Below are 20,841 nucleotides of genomic sequence, written 5' to 3'. Positions count from 1 at the left end.
TGTGTACGCTCAGCCCCACAGTTCCAGCTCCTTCAGCCTCTGTGCACTTGGTACACTTGGTTCTTGTAGCCTCCTTGAGTTTTGCTTTAGAAGTTACCCAGGCAGAGAGCCAAGGAGCTATAGTGCTCATCTTACTTTTTCCCTCTTTTTAGGGATCATAGGTCCTAGCTGCCTGCTGTCCCGTGACTGGAAAAGAGTTGTTTCCTGTTTTGTGTTCAGTTTTCTATTATTTATAGTAAGTGGTTGATACAGACCACTTGAGGACATGCAGCTTGGGTGGCCTATATTTGTATTTAGGGGAAACAATTAAAAATTAATTTAAATATTCTTGACTTCAAAAGAAATATCAAAAGTAAAAAGGAAGAAAATGAGAAAATTGCCAGTAGAACTCCATATTAGAGAAAAATCACAAGTTCTTATAGTAAATATTGGCAAATAGATTTCAGATCTTTTTCCCCACTTTATAGAGACAGAGTCTCACTGTGGATTCCTGGCTGGCCTTGAACTTGCTGTGTAGACCAGACTGGCCTTAATTGAATTTGCAGTGATCCCCATGCCTCTATTTCTTGAGTGCATGCATTACCACACTCTACTTAAGTTTCAAATCTGTGGGTAGAAAAAAGTTTGTATAGACACAAAAGTGTTCTCTATGAAGAAGAGTGATAAACTACACTTGTAAAATTCAGAGCTTTTTGCTGTTCTTGGTGGAATTGTTAGCAAGGAATAAAGGGTTGTAATCTGAGCTAGGTATGGTGGCCCAGCCCTAGAGAGATAGAAAGAGTAGGATCAGAAGTTGAGGGCCAGCTTTAGCTACATAGTGAGTTCCAGGCCAACCTGGGCTATATGAGACCATCACAAAACAAAGACACTCAAAACAAAACAAAACAAAACAAAACAAAATCAAATAAATAAATAAATAAAATTGAGAGCTTTTATTATTCAAAAAACCCTTAAATAAAGTAAAAATGACAGTGAAAAATGGGAGAGGATATTCACACTGTGCTCAAGTGAAAAAGATTGTCAAGAACAACAGCAGCTACAACAAAAAGCTGGGCATGGTGGTTCACACCTGTAATCACATTGCGTTTGGGAGGCAGAGGCAAGAGAATCTCAAATTTGAGGCCAGCCTGTGCTACACATTGAGATCTTGTCTCAAAAACAACCAAACAAAATCCTGGTGGAAAAATCATACAGAGCTTGGAGTGGTGACTTGTTCCTTTGCCCTAGAAGGAGAATCACTTGAGCTCAGGAGTTTAGGACCAACTGGACAACATAGTGTGAAGCAAACAGACATCTCAAAACAAAATGAAAGACTACAGATCCATGAAAAATGCACAGAGATTTAAGGTGACAGTAGGTGAACCACAAAAATTGGTATTTTTCGAGAAAAGATACAGGAAGAAATGTTCATCACAGAGAAGTTTTGAATGTTGAAAGACACTTTGGATGTTTTAAAGAGACTGAACTTTTAAAGACTGCAGGACTTTTTAAATTTTTTATTCCTGAGACAGGGTTTCTCTATGCAGCTTTGGCTGTCCTGGAACTCACTCTGTAGACTTGTCTGCCTCTGGCTTCTGAGTGCTGAGATTAAAGGTGTACCCAGCCAACTGTGGACTTTTAAATGTTTTAGTTTGTGATGCTTATATTAATATGAGATCTTGGGGATGATCAAGAAAGACCTTAGTAAGTGATATATTTGTGTGTCATGTTGACAAAGGGACAATTGTCCTGGCTAGTAACTTGGAAAAAGTAAATTAGGATCATTCTGAGTTTTTTCTTATTTATTCTATCTACAGAAATACATTTCTTTTCACATATCTCAGTCTCGCCTTGAATTTGTTATATAGCTGAGGGTGACCCTGAACTCTGTCTGTATCTCCTGAGTGCTGGGATTATATTATGTCCCACAATGCCTAGTTTCTCTGGTGTGCAGTTCCTCATGCTAGGAACTCAGTGTTCCTGCATGTTAGGCAAACATTCTACCAATTATACTTCCTTCCCAGCCCCTAAAAGGATTTTTTTTCCCTTAGATGCTAAGGAAAGGAATGTAAGTTGTTAAAAATCTGACAGCTTAGTTGGACACTGTCTCCTGAGGTTAAATGCACATATCTTTGAAGCCTCGGTTCACTTCCCATATCAGTGCGTACAACAGGAGACATGTATACAAACATTTATAGCAGTATTGTTCACATTGCTAGCTAAACTCAGAAACAACCCAGTACCATCAGTGAGAGAAGAAATAAAATGCGAACAACCATAGGGTTGAGGAGATGACTAAGCAGGTAAAGGCCACCTAGCCTGAAAACCTGACTCTGCCTGAGACCCACATGGTGGAGAGAACTGACTCCCACAAGTTGTCCTCTGACTACCTTTCTCCCCCCCCCTCCCCCCAAGATACGATTTCTCTGTGAAACAGTCCTGGCTGTCCTAGAATTTACTCTGTAGCCTAGGCTAGCCTCGAACTCACAGAGATCCACCTCTTTCCGTCTCCCGAGGGCTGGGTTTAAAGGCGTTGCGCCACCACTGCCTGGCTTCTCTGACTACCTTTGAAATTGATTGTAGTGCTAGCTAGTCTGAGCTACACACGTCAGTCATACTGTTTTATAGTAAATCTTAGGTTTTTATTTCCTTCCTGCTTAGCTTCTTTGTTCATTCATTGTATTTATTTGTTGTGGTTTTGAGAGACTTCTGGCTTTCTGAAAACAAATCCACTCTTAAAAACTGACATTTGCCTTTGAAGTTATTTAGATGTTGGAAAAACTGGTAAAAATAAGATCATACCTCTCTCAAAAGGAGTAGCCTCTTGTGTGTAGAGCTTTTGCCATGTTTATTAAGTTTCTTTTGAAATGGCTGTGAACATTCTTTGTGCAGTGCATAGAAAGACACCATAGCAGTACCCACCTGACTTTAGATGACTGTGACTTCCCCATTCTTCTGTCTCACCAGGTGTACAACGTTTACATGGCAGGGCGGCAGCTGTGTTCGAAGCGGGGTACCGGGAATTTGCCATCCTGCACCAAAACCTAAAAAGAGAGTTTGCCAACTTTACATTTCCTCGACTTCCAGGAAAGTGGCCATTCTCATTATCAGAACAACAGCTTGATGCCCGGCGTCGGGGACTGGAAGAATATCTAGAAAAGGGTAAGCCAGACTTGATTTCTTAGTAAGTAAAGGCACTTGCCACCACATCTAATGACCTGAGTTTAGTCCCCAAGACCCATATGGTAGATGGAGAGAAACAGCTCACACAGGTTGTCCTCGGACCACCACTCATTTGCAGTGGTAGGTGTGTGCCCCACCCAAATGGACTAATAAATAAATGTGAGTTTTAAAAATGTTTAAAAGGGGAAAGGGGTGGTGCACGCCTTTCGTCTCAGCACTCAGGAGGGAGAGGGAGGTGGATCTCTATGAGTCTGAGGCCAGCCTAGTCTATAGAGCGAGTTCCAGAACAGCCAGGGCTACACAGTAAAACCCTGTCTCGAAAAAACCAAAAAAAAAAAAAAAAAAAAAGGTAAGCTAGTCTATTAAATGTTGTTATACTGAGTGGGCATAGCTTCTGATTCCTAAGTTGCATAGCTGTGTTTCCTAAAAGTCAGTAGTGTAAGGAAGCCATGTTTCAGATAAGAAGTAGTAAAGGATCTGGGCCCTGAAGGCAAGGCTGACATGTTCACTACAGTGATAGTACCCTGTTTTGCTAATTTGTAGAGGACCTCTTAGCAGAAAAATGAATAGTTTTTGGTGGTCCTTGGTGGACTTTTATTTATAGGGTTATATTTACCTAGAAATACATATTATGGTGCATTGATGATTCTTGGATCATGGCAGTGTCCTATATAAAAATTCCTTTTACAGCTGTATAGGTTTGCTCAGCAGTTGGCCATCTAAAGTCTCCTTGTTCTCAGCAGTCTATAGGTAGAATTAATGAAACTTCCACATGATAACTTGAGATTCTGTGGATGTGGATACTGAAATATTTGTTTCTCTAGAAATGACACAGATATGAATAAGATAATCTAGTGGTTGTGAGAAGAGACTCACTTGCCTGGCTGTAATATCATAGCTGTATAGCTTGCTAGCTATGTACCTTAGTTACTGTTGTATTGCTGTGAAGAGACACCATGACCATGGCAGCTTATAGAAGAAAGCATTGAATTGGGGGCTTGCTTACAGTGTCAGAGGCTGAGTCCTGGCCATCATCATGGCGGGAGCATAGTAGCAGGCAAACAGGCAGTCAGGCATGGCGCTGGAGCTGGAGCCATAGTTGAGAGCTTACATTTCATTGACAGGAGAGGCATAAGCTTTAGAAACCTTAGTGTCACACTTCCTCCAACAAGGCCACACTTCCCAATCCCCACCAAATAGTTCTAGCAACTGGGAATGAAGCATTCAAACAAATGAGCCTATGGAGGCCATTCTCATTCAAATCACCACACTGTGCAATAGGTTTTTTAGACTATTAGTTTAAAAGAATAATAGTGTAAAGACTAATTGACCTAATTCAATCTAAAATTAAACAAAATAAAACATCCCAACAAAACTAACTTTGGCAGTGAACCTTATTCCTGAAGAACTGTTTCCCACATTGAAAGTGGTGGGACTTTCCTATCTGTTTTTCCTAAAGGAGACTGGCCTCTGAACATGCTATGGGGACATGAGATAGGGTACTTCTAAAAAAATGCAATAAAATCGTCAGTGTTCTTTATCATCCTGGGGTGGGGCTACATTTCTTAGACAACTAGTTACTCGGTTACCTGCTTCTCTCCTTCTCTTCCTTTCTTCTTCCTTTCTCTTCCTGTGTCTTGCTCGGTGTGCCTCTCTGTCTTTCTGTCTGTCTCTCTCAAATCACTTTGTAGGTGGAGTTAGACGCTCTGTCTTTGGTTACCTGCCTCTTTCCCACAGTGATGTTAGATGATGTTCTCTGACTTGCTGTCCTAGAACAAATACATGTTTTCCCTTTGTGTTTCAATTTGACACTTGGTTTATTCTTACCTGACCTTTCTCCTCCTCCCATGGCCTCTTTTTTCCTATGTTTTGATATGATAATTGATCCCATAGGATGAAAATTTAAATATGCTATGCTTTTTTTGTTTTTAACATTTTTAACAAATGACATTTGTATTTTCTTTTATTGTATTGTTCTATATCATTTAGGAGAATTGTTTGTCATGCCTTAAGATTGCATATGCTAAAGATACATATATTGGGTTATAGTTGCCTGTTACCGATGATTTAAACATTTTCTGTTTACTTTTTGGTACCCGGTCTTGTCGTATAGCTCAAGTTGACTGAACTAGCAGCAAACCTCTTGCTTCAGACTCTCTAGTACTAGAATTGAAGATATGTATGACCATGCTCGACTCTGACAATTTTAATGTAAACCTTAGTATATTCTTGATTTAGGGCCTGATGCTAGATTCTCTCTTTGTTTTCTACAGTGTGTTCCATCCGAGTCATTGGTGAGAGCGACATCATGCAGGAGTTCCTGTCAGAATCTGATGAGGTAGGTGAACACCTCCTGCACTGATAATTTCCTGCTTAGCTTCTCATGGGCAAAAATGTAGATAATGTTTGTGGGTTAAGTTGCAATCGACTCTCCAAGCAACTGTATTTCTTCCATTGCCTTTTCATCTATATCTGCCCTTTCAGACCTAGAGCCGGGTTCTTTTTCTCTTAATTGTTTCTTTTTAGTTATGCTATAAAATAATAAATTCATCATGGTATTTTCAGTTACACACATGTATATGTGCAGTTGCACGTGCACACCCATTGTGTTTTGTCCATATCCCTGTCATGAGGCTCCCTGTCCCTTCCCTCTGTCTCTTCCTTGTCTCCAATAGTCCCCCCTGCTTTTGTTTTCCATCTGTATTTATGCATTTGAGTTTGGGGTCTGCATAGGAGAGGAAAATGTGCTACAGTCTCCTTCCTGCTGCATCCTTCTCTTTTGTCCCCCGACCCCCTTTCCTGTTCGACTCCTCTGTACCGTCCCCCTCCACTTTGTCCTGTACATGTATTAAACTCTGAGAGAAAGCACGCAATGCTTGTCTGTCTTCTGACATGAGTCTGGCTGGTTTTGAACGTGATGGTCTCCTGCTCCACCCATTTTCCTTGTGAGTCTTCTGTTTCTCTCCCAGCTGGAGCTAGAAGATCAGCTAGAAGATACTCGCTCCTTTTCACTGTACTGTTCCTCTGCATGTCTACCTGTCTGTCTCCCCTCTTCATTTGCTATTTTTGAAGTTATTGTAAAGGTGATTTTTTTCATCTGATGACAAATGGCAACCACAGTGGTTATTCTGGACCTTCATGTTGGTAAACTGTATTTCTTCATGAGATACAAGTTTCTCTCTGTATTTCTGAGGTAATGTTTTGATCATTTCTGCATTGTCTGGTGGACCCTGATTCGTCAACAAATGTGATAACTTACTTCCTTTAGAATGCTGTAAAATTATGTAGAAGTGACCTAGTAGCCTGCTGATCTCAAAGCCCCTGAGGCACTGGTTTAGGGTCGCCTTTATGTTGGGGAACCTTCTTAATGGTATGTGTGGCAGGACTAATTGAAAGTTCACTGCCATAATTCTGCTGCTGTGAGAAAATGCTAAAATCCTCTCCTCTCCTCCCCTCCCCTACTCACCCCTATCACTCCTCCTTACTTCTCTGTCTCTGAATAAACACATGGCTCATCTTTCATGTTAAAGAAAAAACAAAGTTTAATTCTTTCTAGTAGCCATTTTTCTCTGTTCATCACTAAGGTTCTTAGAGAACTGTTCTGTTTTACTGCCATTTCCCTACTTGAAAATTTGAAACTTGCCCACAGTTTTCAGGATTCAGTTTGAACTCCTACATGGTACTCACATGGCACATCCTGGTCTGGCCTCTCTCTCTAATATCAATCCCTACCAATTGTCTGATGTATCGTTATTCCACGTACTTTAGTACTTTCATTTCTCCTTTATGGTGCTACGACTCAAACCTGGACACTCATGCATGCCAAGCAAATGCTCTGCCACTGTGACACGTCTTCAAACCTACAAAGTATGTTTTTAACATCTATTTATTTATTGTGTGTCTATGCTTGTACAGGCAGTGCAGCATACCACAGCATGGTAGACAGCTTGGGGAACAGTGGTTCTTTCCATCATGTAGATTTTGGGGACCAAACTCATCAAGGTCATCAGGTTTAGTGGCAAGTGCCTTTATCAACAGAGCAAACCTACTGACCCTCTCATTGGCTCTGGAGTACTTTTTATTTCCTTAATCCATATGTCGTTCCCTAGAGTTTCTGCTCTTCCAGGGAATCTCCCCCCTCTTTACCTCCATGCCCATTGTTTGTACCGCTCATCCTTTAGAACAGATCAAAGGTCACTTCTCTCTGAGCACCCTTCTGGCTCTCTGCACTTCAGCTGTCTTTATCAACTCCTCTTGTGCTATGCCCTGCTCTGTTCTTCCTGCCTTTGGAATGGAATCTGTTCTTTGTTACTTTGACACAGTGAACTCATTCACTGTGCTGTGCAGAGGCAGTTTGTAGTCTGCCGTTTTCCAGTCCACCTTCTCTTTGAAGTCTTTCTTCTCTGATGACTCAAGTCATCAGGTTTTCATCCTACAAAGAACTTCTGCGGTTAGTACCACTCATGTTATTGCCATCTCATTCTCTAATTTTATACATATAATCAGTTTGTCACTTTATATTTTTAGCTTACAAGAGTGTGTGAGCTACCAGTAGGTAAGAGCTAAATCTTGATTTATCTTTATATTCCCAGTGCCTTACCACAGTGTCACGCATGTTGGAGGTGCTTAATAAGTATTAATTGGAAAGAAGGATGAATATGTAATACTAATGTGTTGTCCATCAGTTATTTAATATGTATATATCTTGTTTTCCTGACTAGATTAGAAGCTTCTTGTAGATAAGGGTATAAAATAGAATAATGCCCTCCCTTGTCCATGGTTTTATTTTGTTATCTGTGGTCAGCTATGATCTAAAACTATAAAATACAATATTTCAGAAATAAACACTTTGTAAGCTTCCATTCTGAATACTATGCTAAAGGTTTATGTCATTCTGTGCTGTCCCATTTGGGACCTAAATGGTCTTCTGTCCAGTATATGCCTACTCTGCATATGCCACCTTCATGGTAGTCACCTAGTAGTTTGGTCAGTTATCAGAATACCTGTTCTAATATCGCACACAGTGCTTGATGTATTCAAATAAACCTTAATGATGCCTTCAATGTGGGAGAGTAGTAGTATTAGCAATCACATAGACCCAAGGGAAGCCATTGAGTACTTCCTTAACAACAGTAAGAAAAAGAATCCTGGTAAGATTGCCAAGGTCTATAGTAGGAATGCCCATTCAATCTATGAAATTATGGACAAGAGAAGTAAATTTATGCTGGTTTTGCAGGAGCACCTTTACCTATAAAAGTTACAGCCATGGTGCATGATAATTGCTTAGTGCAGATGGGAACAGCATCCATTGTGGGTTTCAGTACCAACTACCGCTCCTGGCATGCATTGTGGATCTTGGGACATAACCCCTGTGGGTCAGAGGGAAACTATTGTAATGTTTAGGGTACTTTTAGACAAAGAGTAGTAATTTTTTTAATGGTCAGTGAAAATGAACTTATTCCTAGATGGTTATTTCTCAGTAATAAAAATTATAAGGTTGGGCTGGAGAGATGGCCCAGTTGTTGAGGGCACTGACTACTCTTCCTGAGGACCTGGGTTCAATTCCCAGCACCTACATGGCAGCTCACAACTGTGTGTAACTCTAGTCCCAGGGCACTGGACACCCATGGCAAAACATCAATGCACATAAAATAAAAATATATAGAAGAGGGAAAAAATTACAAGGTCAAAAATCTGTTAGAAGCTTGGCATGGTGGTTCATGCCTATAATCTCAGCATTCTAGAGACCAAGGCACCTTGAGTTCATGGTGAACCTGGGCTACAAGGCAAAACTATCTCCCCTTTCCCCCCACAAAAAAACCCAAAAAGACAAAAGACAAACTGTATTAGAAAAATATGTTGAAGCTAGAGAAATGGTTTAGCAGTTAGTATCCTTTGTTGTTCTTGCAGAAGACCTAGGTTCAGTTCCCAGCAACTGAATTGTGGCTCCCAGCTAATCTGTCCTCTAGCTCCAGGGGATCCAAAGATGTTCCCAACCTCTGTGAGCACTGGATATGCACATGGTGCATGTACATATATGTAGGGACACTATACACATAAAATAAGTCTAAAAAATTAAAAAAGAAAAATATGTTATTATCAGAAGCCATGAGGATTGGTGTTTTGTTGTTGTTGTTTGTTTTTTGTGCTAGATCCCTAAGCATTGTAAGCAAGCATTCTCACACTGAGCTATATCCCCAACTCTAAGTGTTTGTTTTTAATTAAGTAGAGCAAGAATTGTGTAGTCTTTGCTTAGAAAATTGGGCATGAAACTACTTTACATCCCTGTCTCACCCATTTTTCCTTTTGAAAGTGTATATCAAGGTTCAGAAAGGACGTCAGCGTATCTCTTAGCAGATCTCGCTGCCTAATTACTCAGCCAGTGTTGAGACTGCTCCTGTCTGTTGGGTTTTCTCTCCATTGTGAGTTCTGAATGGGTGACAGGAGTGAACCAAAGTCTCATCTGGGTTTCACCTAGACTTTTCAACAGTATTCTATTTTGAAATGGGAACTTGATTTTAACTTCTATACCCTAAAGTCAGCTTTATGAGCTGTAAATATATTAACTTTTAAGACTTCATTTTTCCTCATTTTAATTGAATTTACTTTCTGTTTCTTATGTTAGATATTGTTTTGCTAGCATGTAGCAAGGAGAGTGAAAATTTACTGGGTTGCGAATTCTTTCTTTTCCTTTAGAATTACAATGGTGTGTCCGATGTAGAGCTGAGAGTAGCATTACCAGATGGAACAACAGTTACTGTCAGAGTTAAAAAGAACAGTACTACAGACCAAGTATACCAGGTAAGTTAAACTTGAGCAAGTCGACTTGACATTGGATGATGTGAAGCCAAGTAAAAAATTAAATGAGTTAATACATACAAAATGTGCAGGATACACTTACTAATTCATAGGACTAATGTGAAGTAACTTTGTCCTTCTTAAAAGAAAGGTATATGTGAGCTGGGTGTATTGGAGTGTGCTTGTATATTTGTAATCCCAGCACTTGGGAGGCTAAGGTAAGACTGATGCAAGTACTAGGGTAGCCAGGACTATACAGCAAAACCTTGTAAAAAAAAAAAAGAAAGAAAGGAAGGAAGGAAGGAAGGAAGGAAGGAAGGAAGGTAGATAGGTAGGTACGTACGTACAGTAAATACCCCAGAGTGCAGTGGTTATGATTAACTCCCTTTTTTGTTGTTGTAAAAAATCCTTTTTTAAAAATGGTATATGTAGTCAGGCAGTGGTGGTACATGCCTTTAATTCCAGCACTTGGGAGACAGATGCAGATGGATCTCTTGAGTTTGAGGCCAGCCTGGTCTACAGAGTGAGTTCCAGGACAGCCAGAGCTGCACAGAGAAATGCTGTCTCCAGAGCCATTTTTCCAGCCCTGAAAAAACTTTTTTAACATATATAGAGTCAGAATAGAATCATAAATTTCTCTGTATGCTTTCTTTTTAATGGTGTGAGAGAGATATAGAACCCAGGGCCTTGGGCATACTTTTTAGGGAAGTATTCTATCACTGAACTACATCCCCAGTTCCTTCATTAGTCATATTTAGTAATAATTATCAAGATCTTGCCACATTTACACCATGTACCCTTTTTTCCTTTTCTTCTAAGGGTATTTTGTGTTTGTTTTTTTAATTTTGTTTTTGGGCAAAATCTATGGTAGACCTGTGTGTATAGTTCAGCAAACATCTAAAACATGCACATTCTTTATATATAACCAATACCATTATCAAATCTTAAAACAACACCATTTCTTATTGTTAATTAACTCCATAGTTAGAATTTTTCAGTTATCAAAATGAATTTTTATAGTTGGCTTGTTAAAAATCTGATGGAAACAGGTTGTTATGTCATATTTGGTCTTAATTTTTACTTACTATAATATAGTCTCCCTTCCTTGCTTTTGTGTGTGTGCAGAAGTTGGATCATGCTGAATTTATCTGCTTGTTTCCTTGTAGGTTATTTATCATGTCCTTCTAGTTCCCTGTATTTTCTAGAAATAGAAATTTACTCTAGAATCTTGATTATATTTGTTTTATTTTTTAATACAAAATACAAATACTTTATAATTAGGCTGTATAATATAAAGTGTTGCTTCTCAGTAGGCACTACTCAGTCTCTGCTTGTCCATTTTAGTGGTAACGTGATTGATGAGTAGTTTGGTGGCGTTTACCCATTTAGAAGAGGGAAAAAATTACAAGGTCAAAAATCTGTTAGAAGCTTGGCATGGTGGTTCATGCCTATAATCTCAGCATTCTAGAGACCAAGGCACCTTGAGTTCATGGTGTGGTTTATGTCATTCTGTGCTGTACTACAGAGTTTCTCCTGATCTTTTTCCAGATGAGTTTGTCCATTGCTAATTGTTACCTTAATCAGTAATTTCAGAAAGGTTGCAGTGTGCTGGTTTCTAGTTCTCTCATTTTTTTCACATAGCTAGAATTCTTCTGTAAGTAACTTTTTCTTGTCAGCGAAGGCTATTGATTTAGCCTGAAAAACAGTTTGTGGGAGAGAAAGGTTAAAAAATTAATTCTTTCCTTTATTGGCAATTTTCAGAGTAAAGAATGGATGCTTTAGTTGATTCCAGTGTTGTCCAGTGTAATAATTATTAATAGTTTATTTTTAGTTACAGGTAAATTTCTAATTAAATGTGATTTAATAAACAGCATGTTATTATCTCTATGATGCTCAAATGGTCGCATCTTTGGCCAAAGGAAGTTCCTTTATGTCTGTCTGTTCCTGTGTACTTTTGGTACTATCCATTAACTTATGGGGTATTTTATTAAAACAAGATATCTTGGTCTCTTCTTTAGACATTTCTTGGCCTAGATCTAGAATAAACCCCTTCCTCTATTAGTCTTGGTTCTTGGTGAGAAATAACATTTAAAATCACGATCTGGGTGTTGGGTATAATCACTATTTGCAGGCCCATTTATTCGCCTTTAATCTGAACTGGATCAAGATTTTCAGGGAGATAGACAGAATTCTGGTTATCAGCGCTTATTCAGAGCACTCCTTTATAGCAAACAAGAAAATCTATCCTTCATTAATCATCTGCAATTACCATGGCAGTTGATTATTTGTAGGATTCCAGCCATCTTTGAATTTTATAGGAATGGAGTATATTGGAGTAATTGTAAAAGGTTTGTTTTTACTTTTTGGGGGTGGGGTTCAAAACAGGATTTCTCTGTGTAAAACTCTGGCTGTCCTGGAACTCCCTCTGTAGCCCAGGCTGGCCTTAAACTCACAGAGATCCACCTGCCTCTGCCTCCCCAGTGCTGGGATTAAAGGTGTGCTCTGCCACTGCCACTGCCGCCGCTGCCGCCGCCGCCGCCACCACCGCCACCACCACCACCACCACCATCACCACCACCACCACCACCTTGCAACTTTTCAGATGTTTTGTTCTCTACTTTTTTCAATGTTTCTTTAGAAAAACCTAGGGTATTTTTTGTTTAATTTTTTTATATGTTTGTATAATCTGTGAATATGTATGTAAACATTGTTTGCAGTTATCTGGAAAGGCCAGAAAAGGGCATTGGGTATCCTGGAACTGGAGTTCCAGTGTGGGTGCTGGGAACTAAACTTATGTCCTCTGTAAGTGCAGCAGTGCTCGTATCTGCTGGACCACATCTCCAGCCTGGACTCTCCCTTCCCCAATCATATTACTGAATCTTGTAGCTAGAAGCCATTTTGTAAACCCTGAGAGTATTCTAGTTTTGATCCAGTGCAGTATAGAAAGGTGATTTAGAATACTTGTAATTTCCAGTTCCTACACAATATCAGATGAACCTAGGCTGGGTATGTGAGCAGATACAGGAAGAAGGGATATAATCATATTTGGTTCAGTCTTCTAACAGTTTTTAGCTGTTTAGTGAATTGTTTAGTGACTACCTTGCTTATATTGGGAGTGCTCTTAAAAAACTGATTTTGGGCCGGGCGGTGGTGGCGCACGCCTTTAATCCCAGCACTTGGGAGGCAGAGGCAGGCGGATCTTTGTGAGTTCGAGTCCAGCCTGGTCTACAGTGCGAGATCCAGGAAAGGCGCAAAGCTGCACAGAGAAACCCTGTCTCGAAAAACCTAAAAAAAAAACAAAAAAAAAACTGATTTTGTTTTCTGTTGTGTACTTTTTTGTTGTTGTTGTTTTATATGTAATTTCATTTTGATTTATTTGCACATGAAACCTTTCCATTTCTTTCTCATTTGTCATGTTAGGGCCTTAGTTTCCAGAGAGGATTGGATCTTTTTTAATATGCTGTTTGTTAATGTTTGGTTACTTCTGTGAAGATATTGGTGACTTTAATAAATAAATAAATAAAAATAAATAAAAAATAAAAATAATTTTTGAATTCTGAATAGAATTAACAATGTTAAAAAAGGAAAAGAAACAAAAGAAAAAAAGAAAAAAAAGGAATTAACAGTGTTTTAAGCCCAAGAATTCAGCACAGAAATGCACACATACATATAGTTCCAGGTACTTAGGAGGCCTGGCTTGTAAGAGGACTGCTCTAGTCTAGGAGTTCAAGGCCGATATAACCAACAGAGTGAGAGCCTGTCTCTAAAACAAGAAAATAAGAACCAAAGGTTGAGAGGTCTGGAGAGATGGCTTAGCAGCCCTGGCTGCTTTTCCAGAAGACCCAGGTTTGATTCCCATCACCCACACGGCTGCTGATAACTGCCTATAACTGCATTCTTTGGCGATCTACGTCTTCTGGCTTCCATGAGCACCAGTCATACAGACAGATAGATACACATGCAGGCCAAACACTCATACACATAAAATAAAATAAAAATACTTTGCCGGGCGGTGGTGGCGCACGCCTTTAATCCCAGCACTCGGGAGGCAGAGCCAGGCGGATCTCTGTGAGTTCGAGGCCAGCCTGGACTACCAAGTGAGTTCCAGGAAAGGCGCAAAGCTACACAGAGAAACCCTGTCTTGAAAAAACAAAAAAAAAAAAACTTAAATAATCAAAGGCTGAGATTTTTGTGTGTTAACAGCCTATAGTAAATGTAAGCTGAATATGTAAAACTAGGTGTCAGAGAATCTGTTTTTAGGTATGGTGAGATGCCTCAGTGGGTAAAGGCTTTTTCCTCTAAGGCTGACAGCCTAAGTAATCCTTAGAGCAGCGCTGATTCTTGCACATTGTTCTCTGACCTCCACATGAGCTCATCCCACACACACATACACAGAGACATACACACACACACACACACACACACACACACACACACACACAAAGTGAATATTTTAAGTATTTTTTTAAAAATTGTTTTAATTTTATGATCTGTCCTGTCAAGTATATTTCTTTAAGTGATATAAAACACCTTTGTAGGGACTGGAGAGAGAACTCAATTCTAAGCGATCCATTGTCTTTTTCTAGTTTCTGTGGGCATCCAAATATACATGGCATTCATTCACACAGACACAGACACACACATACACATTAGTAAAATAAACTCAAAAAATACGTTTGTGGAACTAATTCATATTTTAAAAAGGAACTTTGATACCAAGGAGGAAACTATTGTCAGCTTGTATTGAAAGAGAGATGCTCACAGAGGGCAGCTGTATTTGGATTCATTCATATGTGTGCACATGTGTACCTTAAGGATAGTTGTGGCCATGGTGGCTTTCATGAAGCCAGGATGCAGAGTGTCTCCCTTTCCCTTCTCATACATCTACTTGTCCCCATAGCATTGTCTGAACTTACTTTTCCTGAAACAATTCTATCATGTTTAAACTTCAGGCTATTGCAGCAAAGGTTGGCATGGACAGTACAACAGTGAATTACTTTGCCTTATTTGAAGTGATCAATCATTCCTTTGGTAAGTGCTGATGTCTGTTACTCTATTTTGTTTGGGGTGTTTTAATCTAATACTCTTGGACAGAAACTGCTTTGCCAAAGAAGAGCTTAAGGATGAGAACAGAGCCCACTTACTACTACTGCCTTCAGCAAGCAGACTGGGAAGATCTTGTAAAGAGTTTCTGATCACTGTCCATCCATCGTTGTCTTTTGTCAGTCTACAGCAACTTGAATTCCTCGGGAGCAACCATCTTCCTAGTATTTTTCTTCCCAATTCTCAGTGGCCTGATACACAGATAGAAATTGTGTTATGAAGAATTGGTAGGATGCCAGGATGCTTGGATTTTAATCTTATCCTTTCTAAGCTTTAGCCTCACTCTCTATAAAGGGGAAATATTGAGCCTGTCTTTGGTAGTGTTAGAAAGCCAATTAAGCCTCAGGAAAGGCCTTAGGAGCCAGTGTGGGGATTAGAAATAGTAAACTGGGTGTGGTGTCACATGCCTGTAATCCCAGCCCAGTGAAGCCAGGCTGTTTGGAAGTTGCTCAGAAGATGCCTGGACTGTGACAAATGCCTTAGGATTTGGGGAGTGGGTGAGAAAGAAGTACTTTTCAGTTCTGCACAAATAAATGCAGTACATTGAGAGTGGCCATAGGAGAGACTCCGGATGTCTCCTAGCTGGGTAAGAGGAGAGGCTGCACTAAAGACATTGGTGGATAGCATGTCGGTCCACTGATGTTTGTAACTCGGCAGATCAGGCATTTTAACTGAGTTTGGGGTTGGCACTCTATGCAGTCGTGCTAGCTGAAAGGCCTGTCACTCAAGCAGGAGATTTCGGTCATTTGCCTTGCTGGCCAGAGTCTTCGTTAGAAGGGTAGGTCTGGCTGGGTCTGCAGGTGTGTGTTCTTGAGGAGTTTGAGCTGATGCTGTGATTAATGACGACGACTGTATTGGTCTGCCTTGTACAGTTTCTACTTGGGAGACTCCTATATATCTCTCCACTTCAGCTTTCTTTATTTTGTCTTCTTCAGTACGTAAGCTGGCACCTAACGAATTTCCTCATAAACTCTACGTCCAGAATTATACGTCTGCTGTACCAGGCACCTGCCTGACCGTTCGCAAGTGGCTCTTTACAACAGAAGAAGAAATCCTCTTAAATGACAATGACCTTGCTGTTACGTACTTCTTTCATCAGGTAGGTAAACAAGGCTGCCTTCTAAAAGCCAATTTCTTTTTCTATTTGTAGATAGTTGGTAATTTGACAATTCAGTGTGACTCCTTGGCTCTGAGTAACACAGAACAGTGTATCCCATTTCATAAGAGACAAATGCTAGAGCTATGCCAGAGTTTTTTAAAAGTTCAGTTTTTTTAATCAACAAGATGAGTCTTATGACTATATGTGTTCAGTGTTTTTAAAGCAGTATTATATATATATGCTGTATGTCTGAGAAAAGCAAGATATCTTTTTTTTTTTTTTTTTTTACTATGTTCTCATATCATAGTCAACACAGAAGACCTCTGTGATGTCAGGGGCAGAGAAGTTTCTCCCACCAGCAAGTGTGTGATTCTTCAGTGGATACCACCCCAGGCATCATTAAGTGTAATTCAGTTCTGACACTATCTACATGGAAATATCAATCTCACAGATCAAGGGCTAAATTCCTCAAACTGCCTCCATTTTAGACATAGTTACAAGTCCTCTGAAACTGCTAAACAGCTAGCTGCAAACTGAGGCTCCCACGACCCCTCCCCCACCACACACACTGCTTCTGCTTTGAGTAATTTGCTTAAATTGCTCACAGAACTCAAAAAACTTAGTATTTACCACTTTATTACAGAGGATATTTTAAAGGACATGAATAAGCAAGAAATATAGTGATGTATAGTGAGCTTAAAAAGGTCTAAAGCATAGGAGCTTCCGTCTTGGGAGAGTTGGGAGTACACTGCCTTCCTGGAAGGTGGGTGAGTTCTCATGTTCACTGTCCTGCAAACTGGTCATGTTAAGTAGTCCAGGGACTCAGTCTTTGGGGTTTCAGGGTGTGTGTGTAACATGCACTCAAATGTGGCAGTGTGCATGCCCACACACGAATATGCTGAGGCCAGAGCAGCACATCAAGTGCCTTCCTCTGTCCTTTTCTGTGTTACTGTCTAGAGATAGGGTCTTTCACTGAACTAGCCCACCAGTTAGGCTAGCTAGGCTGACTGGCCAGTGATTTCTCTGGATCCGCTGGCTCCTCCCAGTGATGCTTGGATTATAGGCAACCATAGCCCAGCTTTTTTTAAAGGGGTGCTGGGGATTCAAACTAGGCCCTCACACTTGTAGAGCAAGCACTTACCCACTGAGCCCTCTTCCTTCGTGAGTGAGTGAGTGAGTGTGTGTGTGTGTGTGTGTGTGTGTGTGTGTGTGTGTAGAGAGAGACTTAATACATGAGCATGACTGAAATATAAGCAACCATATTAAAATGTGATTGGATATACCAGGTTTGGTTTAATGCTGTTAGACTAAATGATGATACCCAACTTAGCCTCTCTGTATAGCATTCCTTTTTCATTGGGACCAGGATGCCCTTCATAAATAGGGGTCTTCTCAGGAGAAGGTTTTGTTTCATTTGGGTATGTATTCATGTGTAGAGAGTGGTAGTGTGGGTAAATATATGAACCTGTGTGTGTAGAGGCCAGAAGTCAACTTTGGGTGGTGTTTCCCAGGAATTACCCACTCTAGTTTTGAGACAGGGTTTCTCACTTGGCTTGGAACACACACCGTTTAGGCTTAGACTGACTGGCCAGCAAGCCCCAGGGACCCTATTGTCACCGCCTTCCCAGCACTGGGATAACAAGTGTGTGCTACTACATCTGGCCTTCTTTTTTTTGGGGGGGGGGGTAGTGTTTATGAGTGGTCTACCTGCATGTATGTATGTTTACCATATGCATGCCTGGTACCCAAGGAAGCAAAAAGAGGACATCAGATTCTCTGGATGTTACAGATAGTTGTAAGTACCATGTAGGTACTGGGAACCAAATTTGGCTCCTCTGTAAGAGTAGCAAGTGCTCTTAAACAATGAGCCATCTCTCCAGCCCTATATGAAGCTATTTGTATGAGAACTGGGGATTGAACTTAGCTTCTGTGCTCACACAGCAAGCAGTTTACCAACTGAGCTCTCTCCCCAGCATCTTCAGAGGGTCCCTTTATAGCCAACTCAGAGACAGAAAGACAAGGGAAAATTAGCACCGCCCCTGTAAGGACATTTAGGGGCCTGGGAAAATGGCTCAGTGGGTAAGAGCATTGGCTCTGCAATCATAAAGAACTGAGCTCTAATCCTTAACACTCACATTAAAAAGGTGAACATGCGTATGAACTCAGAGACTGAGGTAGCATATATAGGGTCTGCACGGGTCTGCACGGGTCTGCACCAGGTCCTCTGTGTATGTATTATGGCTTCCAGTTTTGTGTTTTTATGGGATCCCTGAGTGTGCAAACAGCTATATTTTGGGGGCTCTTTTCCTTCTTTTTGTTTTACCAATTCCAATGTATTAGTTTTGGTTTTTCTTACACATTTTATTATTATCCCTTAAAACCCTACTTGTTTTCTAATGAGAGATAGAAAGGGAGTGGATCCAGATGGGAGGGAAGGTGGGGAGGAACTGGGAGGAGAAGAGGGAGGGGAACTTTCGTCAGGTTATGTTATTTGAGAAAAAAAATCTATTTTTAATAAAAGGAAAAGAAAAAGCTGAGCATGGCTGGGCATGGTGGCATACAACTTTAATCCTAGCACTCTGGAGGCAGAGGCAGGCCTCTGAATTCCAGGACAGCCTGGTCTACATGTACATTCCAGGCCAGCCAAGGATACATAATGAAATCCTGTCTCAAAAAAACCAACCAAATGGGGACTGGAGAGATGGCTCAGTGGTTAAGAGCATGTACTGTTCTTCTAGAGAATCTGAGTTTGATTCCCAGCACCCATATCAGGTGATTCACATCCACCTGTAACTCTAGCTTCAGAGAATCTGTCGCCACTGGCCTCTTTAAACATCTGCACTCATGTGCATATCTCCCCGAGACACATATACATATACATAATTTTTAAAAGGTAAATAAATAAATATTAAAAAACAAACAAAATAGTGGAGCATGAGCCAAGTGCCTGTAATTCCAGCACTATGAGGTGGAAACAGGCAGGTCTTCAGAGCTCACTGTCTCAAGGCAACAAGGTAGAGAGTGGAAGAGGAGACACCCAATGTCCTGCCCTATCTCGCCTTGTGTGCATATTCATGAGTGCCAACATACACATACACACACACAACCTTCTAAAGACGGTTAGAGCTCCAAGTATTTATTTTAATAGTTTTTGTTTTCAAAAGGAATCTTTTGTGAAGCTTTTGGTCTCGTGGGTCTGAATTAGTGCCCCTGTATACTCTGTATATCTTCATTCTGATGTTTACTCTCATGATCTCCTGTATGGATCTCTATTTCTACTGCTTGAGTATATGCCTTCCCATCCCCTTTAATCCTTAACTTTGGTAGAATAGAATACATACTCAGAGTCAAGAAGGGGCGGGTACATAGGATATCACATTTAAAATCTTGACTAACTGAAGATGCCCTCACATTTGATTGATGTTACGGTTGGGAATAGAATTCTAGGTTGAGGGGTTGGGGATTTAGCTCAATGGTAGAGCGCTTGCTGCAAGGCCCTGGGTTTGATCCTCAGCTCAAAAAAAAAAAAAATAGAATTCTAGGTTGAAAATTATCTTTTTTCCAAATTTTAAAGCATTATCTGTGGTTTAGGAGTGCATTAGAGAATTCAAAGCAACAGATTTTGGGTCTCTTGGTGGGTCACATAATACCCAGCTGATGATGGGTATCTCAGGTCACATGGTAACTTGGTCACCCATTGTCAAACACTCAGTTTCCACTAAGACCAAGTAGCAGGCCAAGAGCTGTCTCTCCAAGTAAGAAATAGAAATGGTTATCTGCAGACGATGGTAGATCTGCATAGATGGTAGAACCTGCTCCAAAATCCCAAAGGTCTCCTCACCTGTAGGGGCCTGCCCAAGGCTCCAGATAGCATCCCTGTCGTCCACTGGCACCTCAAATACTCTAGGTTCTGCTGGCTCATATGGTCCAAGTGGTAGAGCAGCCTGCACATCAGCCTGGACCTGTTGAAGAGACTGCTCCCATTCCAGGCCCCACACAAAGCTAGCAGCTTTCCCAGTCACTTGGTATATGGGCTGGAGTAACACACCCAAGTGAGGAATGTGCTGTCTCCAGAATCCAAATAGGCCCAGTAAGTGTTCTGCTGCTGCTGGTGGTGGCAGCTTCTTCAAGATTGAGTTCATTTTTATGTATATGAATGTTTTACTTGAATGTATGTTTGTGTGTCATGTGCATATGTAGTACTTGCTGAGATCAGAAGAGAGCATTGGGTCCCTAGGAGCTAGAGTTATGGACAGTTGTGGGTGGAATTGAACCTGTGTCCTCTGCAAGAAAAATAAGTGCTCTTTACCACTGAGCCATCTTTCCAGCCCTAGTATTGTACTTCTTTTTTGGTGGTGAGAGGGCCAGGTATAGTAACTTACCCTTCACCTTAGAAATAATATCTCTACATGCCCTATACCACTGAACCCCTAGAGATTTCTCTGAGGTAGAAGGCCCTTGAATTTTGATTGGATTAATTTCCCATCATCTGATGCACATGTGCATTACCAACAAGTCCAAAGTAGCTGTCTCCTCCTGCTCACTTGGTCTTATCAGCATAATGTATCAATATAGCGCACCAATGTGATATTTTGTGGAAGAGACAGATGATCAAGATCTCTTCAAACTAAGTTATGACACAGGACTGAATATTTAAAATACTTTTGAGATGAAACTAT

The 20,841-nt window shown here is 40.5% G+C and overlaps 1 protein-coding gene across 1 annotated transcript in view; it reads left to right on the top strand.

The window, feature by feature from the left end:
- Snx27 (sorting nexin 27) overlaps window positions 1-20,841 on the top strand; it is an 89,458-nt gene that overhangs the window by 46,705 nt on the left and 21,912 nt on the right. Inside the window, 6 exon segments of the mRNA XM_052730167.1 lie at window positions 2,947-2,991; window positions 2,994-3,141; window positions 5,436-5,500; window positions 9,859-9,963; window positions 14,913-14,991; window positions 15,999-16,162. Coding sequence (XP_052586127.1) covers window positions 2,947-2,991; window positions 2,994-3,141; window positions 5,436-5,500; window positions 9,859-9,963; window positions 14,913-14,991; window positions 15,999-16,162 — 606 coding nt within the window.

This window comes from Peromyscus californicus, unplaced genomic scaffold (assembly GCF_007827085.1).
Source record: "Peromyscus californicus insignis strain IS unplaced genomic scaffold, ASM782708v3 Scaffold_9__1_contigs__length_137607984, whole genome shotgun sequence".
Taxonomy (NCBI): Eukaryota; Metazoa; Chordata; class Mammalia; order Rodentia; family Cricetidae; genus Peromyscus; species Peromyscus californicus.
This window is presented reverse-complemented; position numbering and strand designations above follow the sequence as displayed.